At 42.1% G+C, this 23,215-nt stretch overlaps 1 protein-coding gene across 2 annotated transcripts in view; it reads right to left on the bottom strand.

Annotated features, from left to right (window-relative positions):
- Window positions 1-23,215, bottom strand: part of MMUT (methylmalonyl-CoA mutase) — a 41,191-nt gene that overhangs the window by 5,146 nt on the left and 12,830 nt on the right. Inside the window, exons 5-11 of one of the 2 annotated variants that reach the window (XM_008153207.3) lie at window positions 16,105-16,276; window positions 14,551-14,799; window positions 12,729-12,840; window positions 11,530-11,645; window positions 6,600-6,715; window positions 4,465-4,596; window positions 3,175-3,322 (exon numbers count right to left, since the gene is read on the bottom strand). In XM_008153207.3, the coding sequence (XP_008151429.1) occupies window positions 3,175-3,322; window positions 4,465-4,596; window positions 6,600-6,715; window positions 11,530-11,645; window positions 12,729-12,840; window positions 14,551-14,799; window positions 16,105-16,276 (1,045 nt within the window). The remainder of the gene's footprint in view (window positions 1-3,174; window positions 3,323-4,464; window positions 4,597-6,599; window positions 6,716-11,529; window positions 11,646-12,728; window positions 12,841-14,550; window positions 14,800-16,104; window positions 16,277-23,215) is intronic. The other variant, XM_054722106.1, reaches the window with a different exon arrangement.

Genomic DNA, 23,215 nt, shown 5'->3' with positions numbered 1-23,215 from the left:
GAGTAGTTGTGCAGTATAAGGCAACTTGTTATAGTATATATGAAGAAGTAAAAGGCCAAATATAAAATGCAATGTTAAAAGTGAATCTTAGATTTTAAAACAGAATGGGAAAGAGTGATGTTAGCAAGATAGCAGGCGAGGAAACTCCAGGACATGGTTCTCCCACAGAGACACTGAATTAACAGCAATATGTGGACCAGAATAACGTTGTAAGAACTCTACTTTTAACCAATTTAGAATATAAAAGTTATAAAGGATATTTCCCATATTCCATTATTAACTGGGTTACCCAAGATCATATCCACTTTCTGTAATGAGTCTGTGACACTGCTTTGATAATTTACATGTATTTAAGTCATTCATATAAAAATGCCTAAGAGTTTCTCATTGAGAATATAATGTAAATTGAGAAATTTCAGAAGGATAAGGCCACCTCAGAAACCACTGCACAATTATAAGTTCAAAAAAATTATTAAAATCTATGAATTTTCGAAGTTTGGCAAGATTTTAAGGCTCATAATTTTAGTGTGGAAACAAGAGATTCTATACTCTCAGTAATGGAGCTACATTCAAGAAGATCTCTAGGTAAGACATGCAGCATGTAGATCAAATTTTAAATATGCAATATATTAACACATAAAATTAAATATATTAATACATACAATTAAAACCTTTTAAAAATTATGCATACTTTTGCCATTGATTTCTTAAAGGTGAAAAATTTAATTAATTTAAGCATGATTTATCATCCATTTCATCCATGCTACCACAATTTATAAGATAAAATTCCATCTAAACAGTTCAGTTCCATACTTTATGCTTATATAAACTATATTTTGCATTATCAAAGGCTGAAAATTTTGAAACCTCACATCTAATTTTGATTAAATCAGTCATCAAAAAACTATAGGGTTGTACCTTCAGCCACAGATAAGTTTTTATTTAAATGACACAGTATTCTGTTAACAAAGTTGATGGTACTAAAAGGCCAATTATATTTTTATAGATGGTATTTAAGAGGGAATGAACTTACAGTTCTTCGAAAAATTCTTTTAGGTGCCAAAGGCTTTTATTTACTTTTATTTTATGAAAGAAATATTTCCCAATTACTAAATATTGGAAATGCATTACATTTGATCACTTTAAAACAAACAAAACAAAAAACTAAAGTAAAATGGTAGAAGATAACTTTAAAAATAGAAAAATATTCAACTTAAAGAATGAAAACAACCTAAATATATATATATATTTATAAAATATATTTGAGGAGCATTTAAAATCTTGCTTCCTGGTATATTTCATCAGTTTGGTTCAAATAAACACTTATAAAAATTCTCAAAAAATAATAAAATTAAATATACTTGAGATTCTTAATAAAACCTACCTTAAATGCATAAGACTAAACACATTAATAAATTCACCTACCAACACAGTTCAAGGACATATCTCCAGAAATTTGGGCTCTTTATAGTAACAATTTCTCCTAGACTCTCTTGAGTAATATTCAAAAAGGGAAAACTCTTATGGGAGATTCTACAAAGGCTAGACCTCTAAAGGAAGGTTTACTTCTTTACTGTAAAAATACAATGAGTACTCTTTTAGTCTCTATCTTAGTTTAGTTGACGTATCTGCATTTGTAATAACAGTACTTCCCTCTCCTTGAAACTCTTCTCTTAGTTTTTATCCCCCTATTTATCCCATTTCTTTTCATTCCTTTGCTGTTTCCTTCTCTTCTATTTCCTTTTAATGTTCAAGTTTTCTCGTCTTGCTATATAAACTCTTTATGGAAAATGACATCCATGTCATGGTTTTAAGTAATATTTATGTAGTGACAAGTCACAAAGTCTTGTCTATAACTGAGGCCTCTCTGCTGTTTCAGACATGTATATCCAACTTATGTGGTCATCTTCATTTGAATGTCCCACAGCTGGTTCTCTTAAGCCTGCCAACCTATCTGTAAATAGCCTCTTCATTACATTTTCTTCAAAACCCTAGCTGACTCTTTGTTTCTGTGAAGACCCTGATCCTGCCTTGGTTAAGGCCTTTGTTGTTACTCAGATTACCAAACGTTTTAGCTGGACACCTTGCAATCTATCTAGTCATAGCTCCTCTCAATCCATTTCAGTAAGAGACTTTAGTACAAAGTGACCTTTCTAAAGTATAAATTTGATTGTGTCACTCTACCCAAACACATTTGGGATAAGGTTCAAACTCCTTAGAATGGCATACAAGGCCATTCATCACAATCTGCACACCATCCCAGTTTTCCTGAACCTCCTGGAGGCATCATGCTCCATAGTTCTGCACCTCTGCTCAAGCCAACCCTTCTTAGCATGCTCTTGCCTGCTTTGTTCTCAGGCTTCTGAAAGGCACAGCTCAAATGCAACTTCCTAGGATTCTTGGACAAGTTCCTCATCCCTAGTTTATTACATGGATATTACTATGCTGTGATTGGTAGTAAGTAAATCTCTGTTAGAAGCTTGTAACCTCCCTGAAGACAAAATAAAATCGAATCTTATAGAACTCAGAAGCTAACACCTGGTAGATGATCAGTAAATATGTAATGGATAAAGCCTTTCATATAAAAGTTATTACAATTTACTCCTCAACCAAAGATTTTTGGATGAGTGAATGATTAATGCCTCATCATCCTATAGAGAATTTCAGCTTCATTTACTTGCAACAAATTATTTTTCTGCTAATTCTAATATTCTGTGATCAAATAAAATACTACTGGAGAGTAAAAAAGAGAAAATCTAATTTTAAATTGAGCTTACTCTGATGCTTGATTTCCCTTTAAAAACACTTTCCACCAATCCAATGTGGGCTATCTTTCCCACAAAATATTAGTCACATCTTAATAAGTAGCACAATAAGATACTTGAAAGTAATCTTCACAGCTTCAGAAGCCTAATAAAAGTTACAGTTCAGAACTGACAATGATTTTTACAAAGTCTGATTAACAAGTACATTAGCATGAGTTATATTTCATTCCTACTTCTGTCCTAATTAATTAGATTACATGCATTCAAAAATAAATTAGGAAATTTGTTAAATTCAAGTTCTTCTTTTAAAACTTTAAAATATCATCATGGTCTATTATGTTTTTATGATTTTTTCCTACATGTGATTTATGATATACTTTTTGAAATTCTCCCCAACAATTTTCAGTACCTGAAAAAGAGGACCAATGTCCACATCAAAGCCCAGATCAGCAAATCCTGTAGCTATAACTTTTGCTCCTCTGTCATGTCCATCTTGTCCCATTTTTGCCACAAGAAGACGAGGTCTGCGACCTTCACGTTCCATGAATTTATGAACCCTAAGCAACATTTTAAAATACAATAATTATATATTAGTTGCCCAAAAGTAGGATATAAAACCTACAATTTATTTGCAGCAAATCTTTCAAGTTTATTTAAAAATCTATTTATTAAAATATTTTTAACATCTGTTTTACATTTTACTCCATTAAAGCCTGAATATTTACCATCTCCCCCGTAGAGGAAAGTTTGAAAGATGGCACACAGCATGTAAGCCCATATCCCTAAGAGCATCACAGTGAACCAAGATGAGAAAATCTTTTCACCTTCTTAAGCACCTCCAGATTACTGAATATTAAATATTAGAGATATTTAAATGTAAACTAAAAAGTGCCTTTCAGAGTTATTTACATACATATGCTACTCACTAGCTGTAGTGAACTATCCATATACCTCCCTTCACAAGTGTGAACTCCCCCAAGCTGACTGCAGCATGTCTTACAGTGACATGTAATCAAAATACTCGCTTAATTAAATCAATAACTGTATACACCATATGAAAAAGCACTACATTTATTTCTGACAAAAGGAAAAAGGATTCCATTTTGATGACTTTCACCTTGGCTGTTTTGGTACTTATCTCGTATATAGGTAGTCACATAAAAATTTTAGTGGGAACTTCTATTACAAAGTTTGAGAAAACTAATCACCAGGAAGCTACTTCTTACACTTGAGAAGCATGATCTTTTTATATTAATATATATTTCCAAATCACGTTTGACAGTTATTACTGACAGTTCACTGAAGACTGATTTTAATTAATGCATAGAGATGGCAACCAAATATGTACTTTCAAATAGGAAAATTAAGATTTTATAATTATTTCCAGCAATTAATGTAAATAAACTTGAGAAAATATGAAAGCACTTTAGTACTTTAGTAAGGAGAATGAAATTGAAGTACCTGGAGGATATGAAGCAATATCACATTAGTTAAATAAACATCTGTTTAAAATGAGAAACTACTAACGGGGACTACGGTGAAAGTTCAGAATATTGTTTTAGTAAAACTACAGACTAACAGGAAAGACAATTTACATCTTTTCTAAGGGATATGTGAAAAAACTAAGCCTGCAGTAGATTCATGGGGCCTGTGTTAACTGAAAAGAAGATATGCTGCTATAAGAAATCTCACATATTACCTCGTGATAGCATATGTTATCTCTTTACTTTCTCCAAATTCTTGGCGATAGGCTCCACTCACCATCCGATCATTAGCTTTGTGTTCACCAAATACCTTTTTCATGGCATCTGTGATTTCTCCAACTGTACATCTAAAATATTAACAGTTAATATTCTATTAACATCATTTTATGAGATTAAAATATTTAGTTACTGACTGGCCAATGTGGCTCAGTTGTTGAGTGCTGGCCCATGAAACAGGAGGTCATGGTTCGAATCCCAGTCAGGTCAGGGCACATGCCCAGGTTGCAGGCTCGTGCCCCACTAGGGGGGCATGCAGGAGGCAGCAGATCGATGTTTCTGTTTCTATCTCTCTATTCCTCTCCCTTCCTCTCTCTAAATATCAATAAAACGTATATTTTAAAAATATTTAGTTACCTTAATATCAATATAATTAGACATGTTTTATTACCTAAGTAAAAAATAGGCTGTCAAAAATCTAAGTAAGAATTTTTTATTGCATCATGAAAGTATCTTCCTCAGATACTTATGAAGAGTGATTTTAGAGACATAGAAGCATGTAATGGACTGGTGAATCTCAGAGGGAAGGCTGGGGTGGGGGATGGGTGGGGAGAGATTAACCAGGGAATTTATATGCATATATGCATAGCCCCTGGGTCCACAGACACAGACAATAGTGTGGTGAAGGCCTGGGAGGGGCGGGTACCGGGTGGAGGGGATCAATGGGGAAAAAATAGGGGAGAACATCTGTAACACTTACAACAATAAAGATAAATTTAAAAAAAGAAAAAGTAATTTTAGATGCCTTTATATATAGTAAACTCTTTTCAACATTTTCAACCAAAAAAATGACTGACCTAAAAACTATATATAGATAAGCCTCTAAAGGTTACTGAGTAATTCACCACAACATAAATGTGCAAAGAGCAATATATTTTCATTAAAAGACAATCTTTTATGAAAGATTTGTTTATTCCATTTGTTTATTAATTCATTCAACATGCACTAAGTACCTAATATGGGCCAAGCACTGGTAAGTGCTAGAAATTCATTGATATATAAGACAAAAAAACACACGTACCTGTTCTTATAGAGCTTATCATCCAGTCAGGGGATACGGACAATACATAGTAAACAAATACTAAGATAATAATGTGGTAATAAGTACTACAAAGACACTAAAGTAGGGCAAAAGAAATGGGGTGGCTGGGAAAGCAGTTTTAAAGATACTGAAGATATGAAGACTTTTGAACTAGGATATAAATAATAAGAAATAGAAGATAAGGAGAAGAGTATTTGAAAAAGGAAACACTACATACAAAGGCTCTGAGAAGTAGAAAAACTTTGTATTTTAAAAATAGAAAGGGGGACATTGAGGACACAGCATAGTGAAGGAATCAGGATAAGGTCAGAGAGGTAGGCAAGAGTCATATTCAGCGCGGCCTTGCAGGCCTTGGTAAGATTAAGTTTTAATTTAAAAGTACTAGAAGTCCATTAGAGGGACTTTAAGAAATTAAAACTGAAGTAAATAAAATAAAAAACAACCCACACACTATTTACTCTACCCCTTAAGCACTTAAAACATGTTTTTTAAAAGTTCATTATCTTCAGCAATAAATAATAAAAGCAAAAATAATTTATTTAGTGACATTATCATACATTGGGAGAAAAGTTTCTGTGAGTCACTCGCTTTTTTCCACGTCCTAGGAGGCAAGGCACTGATTGCCCCTTATTCTGGACTCTCTTTTCGAAGATATCTACATAGTGAATAGCCCTGGAAGACAGACATATAGTCCACCTCTGGACAAAGGGAAAGTCTTCTTATTGTCCAATGTATTCATGTCTCCCTACATGTGAAAGTACATTAAACTTCAACTTGCAAATGGATTCATTACAATGTCAAATGTCCTGAGCCGCAGGGAAATACACAAATATTAATACTCTGCATTCAAAATATATGAATGTTTTAAATGCACAGATGTTTAAGAAAAACAAGAATGAACTTTATTTTGTTCTCCAATATTTTCTTTTAGGCTCCCATGGTTTATGGAATCAACCTTTTATTTTAGTACACTCTGAAAAGCTAACTGGCCAATTTTTACGGTTTGGAAATCTCCAAAGGTAATACCCTCACCTTGCGCGAGCAGCATCCACTGCAAGAGCCAGAATATTCCCATCTCCACTGGCGGCACACGCAGTCAGCGCAGCAAGACACTGGTCCGCCACAGCAGGATCCCTGCTAGACTTGATCTTATGGGAAAAGTCAAGGAAAGGGAGGATTTAAGTGAATAGAGAATAAAGCAGAGGTTAGGAGATTAGAACCTGTTATACATCACACAGAAACTGTTCCATAGTCATAACCTTAAAAAAGAAGAGGGGAAAAGAGAGTAATATGTATCCTAAGTCTGATATTCCTTTAATTTATTCATTTACTCATTCAATAAACATTTAAGAACTTCCTAAATAAGACTAAAATCTGTATAACCCTGATAAATTAGAAACAAGCAGGGAAGTAATACGTAACAGTGCTGACCATCCCAAATAGTACATGCTTCTAGGCTTTTCCCCTTATCTTCTATTTCTTATTATTTATGTCCTAGTTCATAAGTCTTCATATCTTCAATATCTTCAAAACTACTTTCCCAGCCACCCCATTCCGTTTGGCCTACTTTAGTGACTTTGTAGTATTATCCCATGATTATCTTAATATTTGTTTACTATGTATTGTCTGTCTCCCCTGACTGTATGATAAGCTCTATAAGACACTGAAAACAAGTGGCTCTTTTATATGAGGAATTTCAAAGGCACTAAAGATGAATAGTGACAAGGAAGAAAAAAATTAGCAGATTACAACTTAGATAATATTTTAGTTACATTTTGTTTCCTTAACTAATTAACAATATATCAATATGTATGTATACTGTTTTTTCTTTTGTATTTAAGAGTAATAAGCCAGAGAAAGACAAACACCATATGATCTCACTTATATGTGGAATCTAATGAACAAAATAAACTGACAACCAAAAGAGAAACAGAGACATTGGATACATGAAACAGACTGACAGCTGTCAGAGGGGAGGTAGGTGGGGTGGACAGGATGAAAGAAGGTGAAGAGAATAACCAAACAACATATTTGCATAGTCCATGGACACAGATAACAGTGTGGTGAGGGCCAGAGGGAGGGGAGAGTGGGGTCTGGGCGGAGGGTAGGCAAAGAGGGGGAAATGGGGGACATTTGCAATAATGTCAACAATAAAAAATGTATTTTAAAAAATTCCAAGGAGACAAAGAGAGACAGAGACCATGAGAAATACTGAGATAAAGAAAGACAATGAAAGGCATGGTCAAAACTTTTCCTTTCAAGTCCTAGGTATACTGTGCTCTGTCAACAACCTGTCTAAAAAAAGTTACTTAAAATCCAACATTTTACAGGTTTTCATCACTTGTAAAAGAGTCTAAAATACTATACTGCTCACTATGTCACTAAAATTCCATGGTATCATGTGTCCCTGGATCCGGGTGAGGCCTCGTGCACCTAGGCCCGGGTGAAGCCATGTGCCCCTGGGTCTGGGAGAGGCCAAGCGTCCCTGGGTCCGGGTGAGACCATGTGTCCCTGGATCCAGATGAGGCCTCGTGCACCTAGGCCCGGGTGAGCCCAAGTGGCCCTGGGTCTGGGAGAGGCCAAGCGTCCCTGGGTCCGGGAGAGACCATGTGTCCCTGGATCCAGGTGAGGCCTTGTGCAACTAAGCCCGGGTGAGGCCACGTGCCCCTGGGTCTGGGAGAGGCCAAGCGTCCCTGGGTACGGGTGAAGCCAGATCCTGGGTCCGGGTGAGGCCGTGCGCACCTGGATCCATCCGGGTGAGGCTGGGTCCCAGGCCCGGGTGAGACCACGCGCCCCTTGGGTATGGGTGAGGCCACGTGCCCCTTAGTCCGGGTGACGCCGTGCCCCTGGGTTCGGCCGAGACCAAACCAGAGGGAGTCGGACCTCCATTACCACCATTTGTCCACCATCCAGAGCTGAGGGGTCAGTGCTAACATGTACACATAAGGAACTACTGGACATCGAAATTGGGTCTCAAGAGAACTGTTGGTCCAGGGGGAAGCTCGCTACAGATTGATTCATTTGCCTGTCAGCATAACTATTATTGCTCGTCTCACATTCAGTTCTTATTAGTATATATCTAGTGACATATGATCTCGCTCATCTAGGGGAAATGATGAACAACATAGACTGAGGAACAAGAACAGAACCAGAAGCAAGGAGGCATCGATCGGACTATCGGGCCTCAGAGGGAGGATAGGGGAGGATAGGGGGAGGGTGGGGGGAGGGGGAGAGTTCAACCAACGGACCTGTATGCATGCATATAAGCCTATCCAACGGTTAAGCTCAACAGGGGATTGGGGCTTGCGTGGGGAGAGGGGTGGGATGGGAATGGGGGGATGAGGACAAATATGTGACACCTTAATCAATAAAGAAATTAAAAAAAAAAAAATAAAATAAAATAAAATAAAATAAAATAAAATTCCATGGTATCTATAAGCAGAGGTGGGCCAGAAAATGTATATTAAGGGCAAGGAAAAAACGAACTCCATTATTAAATTTCTCCCTCTTGCCCAAAATAAGGTCTATTGTCATTTATTATAAATGGAACCCCTCAAGCTTGAGGGTATAGAATTAATAAAAGCCTAAAGTATAACAGAAGAAAAAAGGGGTTTCCCAAATATAATAAATATTGAGACTTCTGTGGTCACTGGAAATAAAATGCTACACACTAAAAGGGCCTTTTAAAATGACAAAATGTAAGAGAGGAGTCACTATCTCCTGATTAAATAGGAGGAAATATCATTAAACATCTACCATACACTCTATCATTATGCAGTCAATCTACCTGGACAAAGTTTATTAGATTGTTACAGATCATTTGAACCGAGAGGTGGGGAGAGTTATATCTTAAACAAGGGATGGGGAACCCTTTTCCTGCAAAGGACCATTTGGATAGTTATAACATCACTAGAGGCCCAGTGCACGAATTTGTGCACGGGTGAGGCCCCTCTGGGTGGCCTGCGAGGATCGAGGATCGGGCCAAAACCCGCAGTCCAACACTGCCTGCAGCTCCTACCTGCCGCTCCCGCTCATCCCGGCCCCACTGAGCCTGCTGCAGGCTCACACTCAATCAGTCCCAATTGGCAGAGGCTTGCACTGCCACAACAGTGCTCACCAGCCATGAGCCCTGCATCTGGCGCCCTCCCGAGGGGAGTGGCCTATGGGATCGGGCTGAAACCGGCTCTCTGACATCCCCCAAGGGGTCCCGGATTGTGAGAGGGCACAGGCCAGGCCGATGGACATCACTGGTGCACAATCAGGCCGGGGAGAGACCGCAGGAGGGCTCCAGGGCATGTCTGGCCCGGTCTTGCCCAGTCCTGATCAGGGCTGGCCGGCCAGGGAGGACGTGGGAGGTTGGCCAGCCGGGGAGGGACCGCGGGACGGCTCCAGGGCGTGTCCAGCCCATCTTGCTCAGTCCCAATCGGTCGGACCCCAGCAGCAAGCTAACCTACCAGTCGGAGCGTCTGTCCCCTGGTGGTCAGTGCACGTTATAGCAACTGGTCGACTGCCCCATGGTGGTCAGTGCACGTCATAGCGACTGGTTGACCAGTCGACTGTCTGCCCCCTGGTGGTCAGTGCACGTCATAGCGACTGGTTGACCAGTCAACTGTCTGCCCCCTGGTGGTCAGTGCATGTCATAGCGAGCGGCTGAGTGACCTTAGCATATCATTAGCATACTAGAGGCCCGGCGCACAAAATTTGTGCACGGGGGAGGGGGGGTTGTCCCTCAGCCTGGCCTGGACCCTCTCACAATCTGGGACCTCTAGCTCCTAACCACTCGCCTGCCTGCCTGCCTCATCACTCCTAACCACTCGCCTGCCTGCCTGATCGCCCCCAACCACTCACCTGCCTGCCTGATCGCCCCTAACCACCTCTGCCTCAGCCTTCATTGCGGTGGCTTTGTCCGGAAGGATGTCCAAATGACATCCGGAAGGTCGTTCGGCTGTCTGGTCTAATTAGCATATTACACTTTTATTATTATAGATTACACTTTAATTGGTTGAACAGTAGACCAGTCACCGGATGACCAGACACTCAGCATATTAGGCTTTTATTATATAGGATTCGCGAGCCATACAAAATTATCAACTTAAAAATTGGTCTGCTATGTTTGGTCAAACATTTAATAACTCACCCCTAATGCCTTGGCAAATGATTTCTGGGGTCTTATATAGCCTGAGGGCCAGTCATTCCCCACCCTTGTCTTAAACAATCACAGGGAAAGTGAACAGGGAAAAGCCATTAAGGAATTTCAAGTTTCCTGCCTTAGACATAAATACAACAGTCAGAGATTAAGAGACCAAGGTAGCTTCATACAATAGAAATATATAGGTTACAACAGTGAAAATTAGTATGTTTAATCTAGTGTAGTATTTCATATACTTTAGATCATCTTAGTGAGAAAGTAGAAATAAGAAGGAAAGACAGTACTTTCATTTCAATCAAAATAAATATAGTTCATTATAAAGTGTAGCTTACTAAAGCGCTACCAAATATATTTTATTTAAAAATACAAAAACAAAAGATAAATGATTCATAATAGTATCAGGATCCATGGTCTAGTGGAAATAAATTACAGTGAGAAGCCCTGGGTTCCAATATTGATTCTCAACTTTATTGTGAGTTACATAATCACCTATGCCTTATTCTAATCTGCAAATTATAGGAAATATTATTATGGTGTGGTTTTTAATACTGACATATCATTTTCTCAGAGGCAGATAGCATGATTTAAAGCACTGAGTTTTTGGCACTAAGTCAACATACTTAGATTTGAGTCTTGGCTATACAATTATTTGTCCAAGTTTCTCAATTTCCCTTATCTTTAGTTTTCCTTATCTTTAAAATATTGGGAAATAATATCCACCTCATGAGGTTGTTGTAAGGAATTAACAGGATAGTGTAAGAGCTTAGCCAGTGCCCAGAACACAGAAAGCACTCAAAACATGATAGCTATTACCTTCTTAAGTTTCTCAATCTGCTTGTTGCGCACTGAAGTATTATCAATCGCCATAACATCCACAGGTTCTTCTTTCTCCAGCTGGTACTTATTTACTCCAACAATTACTTCAGAACCTGTTATTTCCCAGAGGAAAATAATATGTAGATTCTACTCACAAATAAATGCCTAATAGTAATAGTCATGTATTTCTCTTGTAAGTTCAATATTATTAAGTAGTCTTCTTAACACTTAGTGAAACACTTAAATATAAATCAGCAAAATCCAATCTGGGATGAAGGTGGGAGGAGGAAAAAACTGGTACATATCAGAAACTCTGTAAAGGACCATTTTTTATTATTCTCCCAAACAATATGCTTTCCCAGAGTTTCTGACAAACCATCTTTTAACACTTTTACAAAATCAAAACAGTCATAGCAGCAACCATCTAAGATTTATAAAGTAGAGAATTAACACCCAACAAGTTTTCTAATATTTTCTTGAATTCTCTTATGGCCAATCACATGAAAACAAAAAATATTTTTAAAACTATAAATGATAAACTAGAATTACAAAGACACTTCCTTAACATGATAAAGAATATATTTTGCCTCAAGCTACCAGATTATTAGTCTAGCAAAAGACAACCTGCTACCCCAACCCCAGGTTATATATCCCTCCTTAATTCCTTCATAGAATTTACCACTATCTAGAATTGCTTTTTTATTTACTTGTTTACTTGTTAATTTTCTCTCTCTTACTAAAATGTTAACTCTGTGGGTGCACAGACCATGCCTGTCCTATTTACAGTTGTACACCAAGACACAGCACAGCGTCTCAAAGACTGAAGACTAAAAAGTGTTGACTGATTGAATGAATACATGGAACTCCAATGCAGAGCCCAATGACCAATTATCATGTTACCTTCCAAATGCTGAAGATACCCACCCACACACATGTACATGGACACAATGGGCATGCCTCCATTCATACTTGCATGCTTTGTACATATGCTTGTCCATGTGCATCCATACATACTAAAATACAGAGAAAGACAGACAGACAGCTAGATGGATAGATTTAGATGAGAAACATTTTATCCACATTTCCATTTTTCTGTTACTTTTGTTTTATTGACTATATATGTTATCTTCAAACAGAAATTAATATTTCATTTTAAATACTGGATTTCACATATGAACATTTCTACTTTATCTTACCAGAATCAATTCTAGCTTGTCTTCGGGCAGCACATTCTTCAATTCGAAGTTTCGGTATTCCCTCTGCTACGGCTTTAGCCATTCCACCCATTTCTTCAATTTCATTAATGAGCTAATAAGAAAAATAGATTAACAAAATGAGAAGAGAATATAAAACTACTAGAGGCCCATTGCACCAAGATTCGTGCAATAGGCCTTCCTTCCCCTGGCTGCCGGCACCGGTTTTCCTCCAGCACCCGGGACCCAAGCCTTTGCTCCAGCTGCAGCGGAGAAGCCAAACCTCGAGGCTTCTCCGCTCCAACTGCAGTGAAGAAGCCAAGCCTCTTCAGTCTTCAGTCGTCTTTAGTCTTCAGTCTTCACTCCGCGCCTGCATATGCAAATTAACCTGCCATCTTTGTTGGGTTAATTTGCATACTCACCCCTGATTGGCTGGTGGGCATCGCGAAGGTATGGTCAATTTGCATATTTCTCTTTTATTAGTGCAGATTTTCATAAACTATTCAGATTTATGTTACATAATTACTAATATTGAATTATTTCAGTGGTAAATTTAATCATTTATAAGAATTAAGTTAACATCAAGGGAATTAGAAATTCTGCAGAGTTAATAATACTACAGTTATATTTGAAAGTTGCTAAGAAAGTAGACTTTAAAATTTATCCTCACACACAAAAAGTTGTAACCCTGTATAACTAAACTTATTCTGGTAATCATTTCACAATATATACATATATCAAATCATTATTTTATACAACTAAAACTAATACAATGTTATATGTCAATTATATCTCAATTTTTAAAAAATCTGTTTAAAGTTTCTTAAAAGTCAACAGAAAAACTAACAAGTATACTCTGGAAAATAAAAACTCTCAGGTCTTAGGAAGAAACTAAAGATAACATCAATTCTCTAATCTTTATTTTTAGTTACATAAATAAAGTTTTCATAATTACTTAAATACTCTTTAAAATATTTCAAAATTCAATTCTACTTTTTTTAAAATATATTTTTATTGATTTCAGAGAGGAAGGGAAAGGGAGAGAGAGATAGAAACATCAATGAAAAGAGGGAATCATCGATCAGCTGCCTCCTGCATGCCCCACACTGGGTATCGAGCCCACAACACGGGCATGTGCCTTGGACCAGAATCAAACCTGAGAGACCCTTCAGTCAGCAGGCCAACACTCTATCCACTGAGCCAAACCAGCCAGGGCCAATTCTACTTTTTATTTGAGCAGCAGAGTAATGGTATAACTCCATCTTTATTGACACCAGGAGTCATATAAACCTTCAATCACAGCCTCAGATATAAATGAAAAGGTTGGGAAAGGGAGGGGTGGTGGAATAGTGCCTGACAGCAGAAAGGAGTAAGGTCAATCGTACTTATTTTTTTTTACAAGTATGCATTTTTTTTCTTTTTTTAAAATATATTTTTATTGATTTCAGAGAAGGGAGAAGGAGAGATAGAAACATCAATGATGAGAGAGAATCATTGATCGGCTGCCTCCTGCACAACCCCTATGAGGGATCAAGCCAGCAACCTGGGCATGTGCCCTTGACCGAAACTGAACCTGGGACCCTTCAGTCCACAGACCAACACTCTATCAGACCAACACTGAGCCAAATGGGCTAGGGCAAATGCACATGTATTTTTAAATTATGTTTCAGTTTCAAATACTAGAAAGTCAAATCTAAAATTCTTTTCCATCAAACATTTTATTAATCTTAAATCTATAAATGATTTGATTTATAAATCAAGACATCTATAAATCTGTATAAACCTGTAAATCTTGAAAACAAAGTTTCAAAGAGACTAAACTGACCTTCAAAGCAGCTTCATACACATCATTTGTGAGAGATTCCATCATATATGAACCTCCCCAAGGATCAGCTACTTTGGGAATCCCAGATTCTTCTTGAATGATGATTTGTGTGTTCCTGGCAATTCGGGCACTTTTCACGGTAGGCAAACCCAAGGCTTCATCAAAAGAATTTGTGTGCAAAGATTGAGTCCCTCCAAAGACCGCTGCCATTGCTTCCACTGTGGTACGAATAATGTTATTGTAAGGATCCTAAAATATTTAAAGAAAAAAAAAAAGGCAACAGTTTTATATATATATAAATGTCTACATTAGGCTTCAGAATATCAAATAAATTTAGACAAATTAGTAAATGAGCCAGACTTAGAATTAAGAGTCAAAGTGTCTAGTCTGTGCGTAGGCACTAAAAATATTACCTCTTATAATCCCTGAAATATTAAATATTTATTGTTTTTACTTTTGTATTTCTTACTCTTCTATAAGTGTATCATAATTGTACACCTTGTTTTGTATACCTTGAATATCTGCCACAAGATGTACCCAAAACAGGCCCTCAATAAATGAGTTATTGTGCTCCTAGTTGTGATTTGGGCAAGTCATTGAACCTTTCTGGACTTCAATTTCCTTAGCTGTAAAAATGAGGAGTTTAAGACAAAAACAATTACTAAAGTTCCTTCCAATCCTAACGTCTGTATTTCTCCATTTATAAGGAAGTTATATTTAATATGGAGCATATTCATTTTATTCACTTTTAAATATATAAAAACAATCTAACTCTAAAGCTATAAATTTTAAAATTTATCAAAAAAACTTAATATATAAAGAAAAATGCATGTAAAAAAGACCACCATAAAAATTTTAATAGAATGAAATTAAATTACCCAAGTGATGATAGTTTTTACATGCTGTCTGCATGCATGCTTATTTAAACATACAACTATAATAAATAAATATATATAATCAATTTAATTAGGCAGTTTTATGTTATGAATTTTCACCATTAAAATTATTTAAAACAATAGCATTAAATTATGATTTCTACTTCTTCCTCACCACATTTCTTCCCCTTTAAAAGTAAAACATGTGCCCTGGCTGGTTTGGCTCAGTGGATGGCGCATCGACTTGCAGACTGAAGGGTCCCGGGTTCGATTCCAGTCAAGGACACATGCCCGGGTTGTGAGCTCAATCTCCAGTAGTGGGTGTGCAGGAGGCAACCGAGCAATGATTCTCATCATTGATGTTTCTATCTCTCTCTCCCTCTCCCTTTCTCTCTGAAATCAATAAAAATATTTTTAAAAATAAAAATAAATCAAAGTAAAATATGTAAGCTGATTTAAGTAATTTTATATTGTTAACCACTAGAGGGAGACAATTTTATTTATTTTAATATGTGTAAAAACAAATAAGTATGTGTTAAGTATGAATTATGCTTCAGATTAATAATTATTTTCAAATATTAGTAGATAGGTTCTTAAATCTATTTCCTGACTGGATCATGTTGCTTACAAGAAAATATATGGCTTTGTTAAAATTCTACACTTTAAATTATATGAATACCTGCTCAGTAAGTGACCATCCTGATGTCTGACAATGTGCTCTTAGAAGAAGGGATTTAGAGTTCTTAGGCTGAAAGATTTTCTCAATTAAGTGAGCCCAGAGTCTTCTCCCAGCTCTCATTTTTGCTATTTCCATATAGAAGTTCATCCCAATTCCCCAGAAGAAAGACAACCTAAAATAGTAATGTTAAGTCCAGAATTTGATTATAGTTAACAATATAAAGTGGAAAATAAAACAAATTGTATCACACACTAAAAACAATGTCAGATTTTAATTTCACAACTTAATTTAAATTAAAATCAAGCATACATACTTTAGTAACTTTAAACCTAACATATAAAAGTACAGTTTTATGCATGCAGAAGAAATGGCTGTGATTATTTGCTTCAGGTAAGAATTGTGTTGTTGAATTTTTAGAAGAAAAAAAAAAGTCCTCTTGTGTCCTTAAAGAATTATTCACTATACTACACACACACACACACACACACACACACACACACACACACACGTAGATATTTTTTAAGACTACCCAAAGACAGGGGTCACTTACAAAGGGAATAAAACTACAAGCTTGATTGTTTGAATAGCAATTTAAGTTTTTTTAAAAGAATGACTATCTAGGCATATACTTGGTTTAGGCATATATTTTTCCAATTATTCCCAACCCACTACTCCCTTTTACATTATGAGCTGTACAGATTTAAGTTACTTGCCTGAGTCTAAAAGCAAAAAGGTTGTGAACCCCTATATAAAACAAGGTGAGCCTTAAGTAAAGAAACTAAAACACAATAAAAATTCTTGATATATACTTGGAAGTTTTTGGTTTTATTTTTTGTTTTATTTTTATTTTTATTGGGGTGACATTGGTTAATAAAATTATATGGGGTTCAGCTGTACATTTCTATAACACGTTATCTATATATTATATTATGTGATCACCACCCCAAGCCAAGTCTACTTCCAACACCATTTATCCCTCCTATATCCTCTTCTACCTCTCCCCACCCCCTTTTCTTCTGGTAATCACCATACTGTTGTCTGTGTCTATGAGTTGTTTGTTTTTGTTTTTTATTTCACTTAGCTGGAAGTTCTTATCACAGCAGTTCTCAAATATTTTGGTCTCAGGCTTCCTTTAACTCTTAAAAATTACTAAAGAAAAGTTATTTGGATAATATCTATCAATATTTTATATATTAATTAATTTAGAAATAACAAATCCAACATATTAACATAAGTAACATTTTCATTAAAAATAATACTTTTCTGGGAGGAACCAAGATGGCGCCATAGGTTAAACACCTAACCTGCAGCCGGGCACAACAATTTCAAAAATACAACTAGAGGTCAGAACGGACATCGTCCAGAACCACAGGAAAGTTGGTGGACTGAAATGCCCACAGCTGGGGGGAAGGAGAAGGCCACGGGGACAGTCTGGGAAGCCTTAAAAGCCTAAGGTATGGAGAAACGGGCGGAGACACGAGCACACGCGCCTGCGGGGAGGATGGAACCGGAGAGGAAGGGGCAGCTGATGACCTGGCCGGCGTTCACTGGCAGGAAGGAGATAAAGGCTCCGGAGTGCGCTGAGCGCCGGCTCCGATTGCACTGAACCCCATTCCGGGCGAAACCCTGGGAAACTCACTCACTTTCGCAACTCCGCCGCCCCCGCAGGCCGCCCGGCCCGGGACGCTGGGGACGCCGCCGCAGCGGCGGCGCCCGGAGCCCGGCGGCCTCCCAGCACCCGTCCCCGCCGCGCAGCCCCCGCGCGCCTGGTGCCGCGGGCCGCGCACCCCGCACACCGGACGGAGGCCCGGGCGCCCTCTCCGTGCACCTCCCGGCGGCGCTAGACTTCAGTAGAGTTGACTGAATTCAAGGGATTAAGAAGTATAAATTGGGGGGACGCCGCGGCGGCGACGCCCGGAACGCGGCGATGGCGGTGCCTGGAGCTCGGCGGCCGCCCAGCGCCCGTCCATGCCGCGCGGCCCTCGCGCGCCTGGTTCCGCGGGACGCGCGCACCGCACACCGGACGGAGGCCCGGGCGCCCTTTCCGTGCACCTCCCGGCGGCGCTAGACTTCAGTAGAGTTGACTGAAATGAAGGGATTAAGAAGTACAAATTGGGAAGTTTGAAAAAGATGGCGGCGGAGGTTAAAGGCTGTTCTGTTGCCTCGCACCCAGCGAAATCGGAGGGGATGAGGTGTGGAGGCGCGTGGGTCTGGCTGGTGGCGGGGGAAAGGGGCTTTTGTTCCAAACCTAGGGGAGATTAGCTCTCCATCACCCTGAAATCCATCTTCTGGCGAACCGCGGGAGACCCAGATGCCTGCGGGGAGAGGCGGGACTCTTGCGGAGGTGCGCCCAGCAATCAGTGTTTGCTGTGCTGGAGTGCGGAACGAGGGGACTTAGATACGTGGAAGGCAGAAGGACCAGACTCACAGCCATCGCGGCTCGCCGCACCATGGCCTGTTGGCGCCCTGAGACCCCGCCCCGCCCTGGGACCCGCCCCGCACGTTTTGAAGACCTGCCCCGCAAGTCTTGCAGGCACACCTGCGCCCCAAGCAACGGCTTATGCATGTGGGTGGCCTGCTCTCTGGCAGCGGACCAGATGAACTGCTGTTCTAGTCGGACTGCTCCAGGGCCACTCAGACAGGAGGAAGAAACTACAGTTTTTGCTGTAATCCTTGCTGAGTGCCTAAGGCAGTAGCTGATCTACACCCCATTGGAGACCCAGAAACGAGGGCATCTAGTGGTCTGTGGGAGATGACACCAGATTTCAACCACGTGCATAAGGGACACATTCAACAGGAATATTCAGTGAGCGCCAAAGCTTTGCTGCACCAAGACCCGGCCCATAAACGTGTCTCCTGCACAGCAACTCTTCCTTTATAGACAAAGAGAGCCCCCCCAGTGACACCAACAACAATCAAGACTTAACTATACAAAGGAGGACCAAGATGGAGGCATAGGGCGGAAGCCTGATTGTTGCCTACCACAACAACTTTGAGACTACGACAAGAGAGCAGAGCAGACACCATCCAAGACCACCATAGGGCTGGCTGAGTAGATGCTCTACAACTAGAATAAAAGAGGGGTATGTGGGATGATGCTGATGCCGGTGACCCAAAGACCACACTTTAAGAACTACGGCTCAGGCGACACAAAAGAACTATGGCTCAGGCGATACAACAGCGGCCTGGAACGTGCTCGGCGCAGTTCCCCCGGCGGTCTCCGGCTGAGGGGACGGCTCCACTGGCAGCCAAGCATGGACAGACGAGCCCCTATGAGACATGGGGTGGGAGACTCCGCGCTTGCTGACCTCCGAGTCCGTCAAGAATCTCAACGCCCCGGAAGCGGCCAGGTGCACATGCTCGGCGACCGGCCACTGATGCAGACCCAAGGGCCGACGCAGCGACGCCAGACCGGCCCACCGCCATGCACCGGGCGCACCGGAGCTTCGCCGAGCCGCCGCCCGACGAGTTCTGCAGCAGCCATACTGGAGCTCTGGAAGGATGGCCAGGGGAATTGCTGAGGGGGGATTGACCGGCAGGAATTGGGATCGGGAAGACGGGGCCCCGCTGAGACCCGGGTGCGGGCGGGGTTGCGCGCCTCTGGGCTAGGGTGTGGTCACACGCCTCTGGGTATAAGTGAGGCCTCACGTCCCTGGGTCTAGGTGAGGCCACATGCCCCTGGGTCCAGGTGAGGCCGGACTCCGGGTCCGGGTGAGGCCATGTGCCCCTGCACCCGGATGACGCTGGATCCCGTGCCCGGGCGAGGCCAAGCGCCCCTGGGTCTGGGAGAGCCCACACACCCCTGGGTCCAGGCGAGACCATGTGTCCCTGGATCCGGGTGAGACCTCGTGCACCTAGGCCTGGGTGAGGTCACGTGCCCCGGGGTCTGAGAGGCCAAGCGTCCCTGGGTCCGGGTGAGACCATGTGTCCCTGGATCCGGGTGAGGCCGCGTGCACCTAGGCCCGGGTGAGCCCAAGTGGCCCTGGGTCTGGGAGAGGCCAAGCGTCCCTGGGTCCGGGTGCGACCATGTGTCCCTGGAGCCGGATGAGGCCTCGTGCACCTAGGCCCGGGTGAGGCCACGTGCCCCTGGGTCTGGGAGAGGCCAAGCGTCCCTGGGTCCGGGTGAGACCATGTGTCCCTGGATCCGGGTGAGGCCTCATGCACCTAGGCCCAGGTGAGCCCAAGTGGCCCTGGGTTTGGGAGAGGCCAAGAGTCCCTGGGTCCGGGTGAGACCATGTGTCCCAGGATCCGGGTGAGGCCTCATGCACCTAGGCCCGGGTGAGCCCAAGTGGCCCTGGGTCTGGGAGAGGCCAAGCGTCCCTGGGTCCGGGTGAGACCATGTGTCCCTGGATCCGGGTGAGGCCTCGTGCACCTAGGCCCGGGTGAGCCCAAGTGGCCCTGGGTCTGGGAGAGGCCAAGCGTCCCTGGGTCCGGGTGAGACCATGGGTCCCAGGATCCGGGTGAGGCCTCGTGCACCTAGGCCCGGGTGAGCCCAAGTGGCCCTGGGTCTGGGAGAGGCCAAGCGTCCCTGGGTCCGGGTGAGACCATGTGTCCCTGGATCCGGGTGAGGCCTCGTGCACCTAGGCCCGGGTGAGCCCAAGTGGCCCTGGGTCTGGGAGAGGCCAAGCATCCCTGGGTCTGAGTGAGACCATGTGTCCCTGGATCCGGGTGAGGCCTCGTGCACCTAGGCCCGGGTGAGGCCACGTGCCCCTGGGTCTGGGAGAGGCCAAGCGTCCCTGGGTCCGGGTGAGACCATGCGTCCCTGGATCCGGATGAGGCCTCGTGCACCTAGGCCCGGGTGAGCCCAAGTGGCCCTGGGTCTGGGAGAGGCCAAGCGTCCCTGGGTCCGGGTGAGACCATGTGTCCCTGGATCCGGGTGAGGCCTCGTACACCTAGGCCCGGGTGAGCCCAAGTGGCCCTGGGTCTGGGAGAGGCCAAGCGTCCCTGGGTCCGGGTGCGACCATGTGTCCCTGGATCCGGATGAGGCCTCGTGCACCTAGGCCCGGGTGAGGCCACGTGCCCCTGGGTCTGGAAGAGGCCAAGCGTCCCTGGGTCCGGGTGAGACCATGTGTCCCTGGATCCGGGTGAGGCCTCGTGCACCTAGGCCCGGGTGAGCCCAAGTGGCCCTGGGTCTGGGAGAGGTCAAACGTTCCTGGGTCTGGGTGAGACCATGTGTCCCTGGATCCGGGTGAGGCCTCGTGCACCTAGGCCCGGGTGAGGCCACGTGCCCCTGGGTCTGGGAGAGGCCAAGCGTCCCTGGGTCCGGGTGAGACCATGCGTCCCTGGATCCGGATGAGGCCTCATGCACCTAGGCCCGGGTGAGCCCAAGTGGCCCTGGGTCTGGGAGAGGCCAAGCATCCCTGGGTCCGGGAGAGACCATGTGTCCCTGGATCCAGGTGAGGCCTTGTGCAACTAAGCCCGGGTGAGGCCACGTGCCCCTGGGTCTGGGAGAGGCCAAGCGTCCCTGGGTACGGGTGAAGCCAGATCCTGGGTCCGGGTGAGGCCGTGCGCACCTTGATCCATCCGGGTGAGGCTGGGTCCCAGGCCCGGGTGAGACCACGCGCCCCTTGGGTATGGGTGAGGCCACGTGCCCCTTAGTCCGGGTGACGCCGTGCCCCTGGGTTCGGCCGAGACCAAACCAGAGGGAGTCGGACCTCCATTACCACCATTTGTCCACCATCCAGAGCTGAGGGGTCAGTGCTGACATGTACACATAAGGAACTACTGGACATTGAAATTGGGTCTCAAAAGAACTGTTGGTCCAGGGGGAAGCTCGCTACAGATTGATTCATTTGCCTGTCAGCATAACTATTATTGCTCGTCTCACATTCAGTTCTTATTAGTATATATCTAGTGACATATGATCTCGCTCATCTAGGGGAAATGATGAACAACATAGACTGAGGAACAAGAACAGAACCAGAACAAGGAGGCATCGATCGGACTATCGGGCCTCAGAGGGAGGATAGGGGAGGGTAGAGGGAGGGTGGGGGGAGGGGGAGAGTTCAACCAAAGGACCTGTATGCATGCATATAAGCCTATCCAACGGTTAAGTTCAACAGGGGATTGGGGCATGCGTGGGGCGGGGGGTGGGATGGGAATGGGGGGATGAGGACAAATATGTGACACCTTAATCAATAAAGAAATTTAAAAAAAAAAAAATAATAATACTTTTCTAAAACAAAAAATTATGAGTCACTGATCTACATTTTTTCAAATCTCTGTAATGTGTGGCTCCAGGAAGATAGCTGGAGTCACATATCTGCTTCTGCATTTAACCTGTTACATTACATATCATGTAGACTTTGAAAACCACTGCATACTCTTGAGAGAATCAAAGTGAAAGTAGCAAATTCTTAATATAATCATGAATCCCTTTTGACCTCTAAAACCCAGGAAAGTTTTAATGACTCCCAGGAGTTCTTGGACCACACTTTGAGAACTGCTGTCATAATAAGTATGCAACAATCCCTCATCTGAGCATTCACTAGTCTATAAACTCTCTGAGGGCAGAAGCCATGTTTTTCACATGCTACATGACTAGTGCTTGGCCCAGAGCAAAGCTTAGCACGTTATTGCTCATCAGACTGATTTTGATCTCCATATTTAAATGCTTCATAAACTTCATTTAAGTTTGTTCATGTTTGCATACAATTTTATTAACAAGGTGTTTGAAAGAAAATTTTTAATAGCACTGTGCATTCCAAATTTATAAGTGCAACAGATGAAAAACTAAAATGTAATAGGTGACTTCTGTATTTTAAACTTTCATTAAAAAAATAAAAACAGCTCTAGCTGGTTTGGCTCAGTGAATAGAGCGTCAGCCTGTGGACTGAAGCGTCCCAGGTTCAATTCCAGCCAAGGGCACATGCCTGGGTTGCGGGCTCCATCCCTGGTGGGGGGCGTGCGAGAGGCAGCCGATCAATGATTCTCTCTCATCACTGATGTTTCTATCTCTTTCTCTCTAAAATCAATAAAAATATATTAAAAAATAAATAAATAAAATAAAATAAAAATAAATCTATCTTAAGCATTATATTCACATTTTAATATTATTTGTCAAAACGCGCCAGTTAATTGTATCCTCTGAATATCACAGGAGACAAGATTC

The sequence above is a fragment of the Eptesicus fuscus genome, chromosome 10 (assembly GCF_027574615.1).
Source record: "Eptesicus fuscus isolate TK198812 chromosome 10, DD_ASM_mEF_20220401, whole genome shotgun sequence".
NCBI lineage: Eukaryota > Metazoa > Chordata > Mammalia > Chiroptera > Vespertilionidae > Eptesicus > Eptesicus fuscus.
The sequence above is the reverse complement of the archived record's forward strand: the minus strand, read 5'-3'. Positions and strand labels throughout refer to the sequence as shown.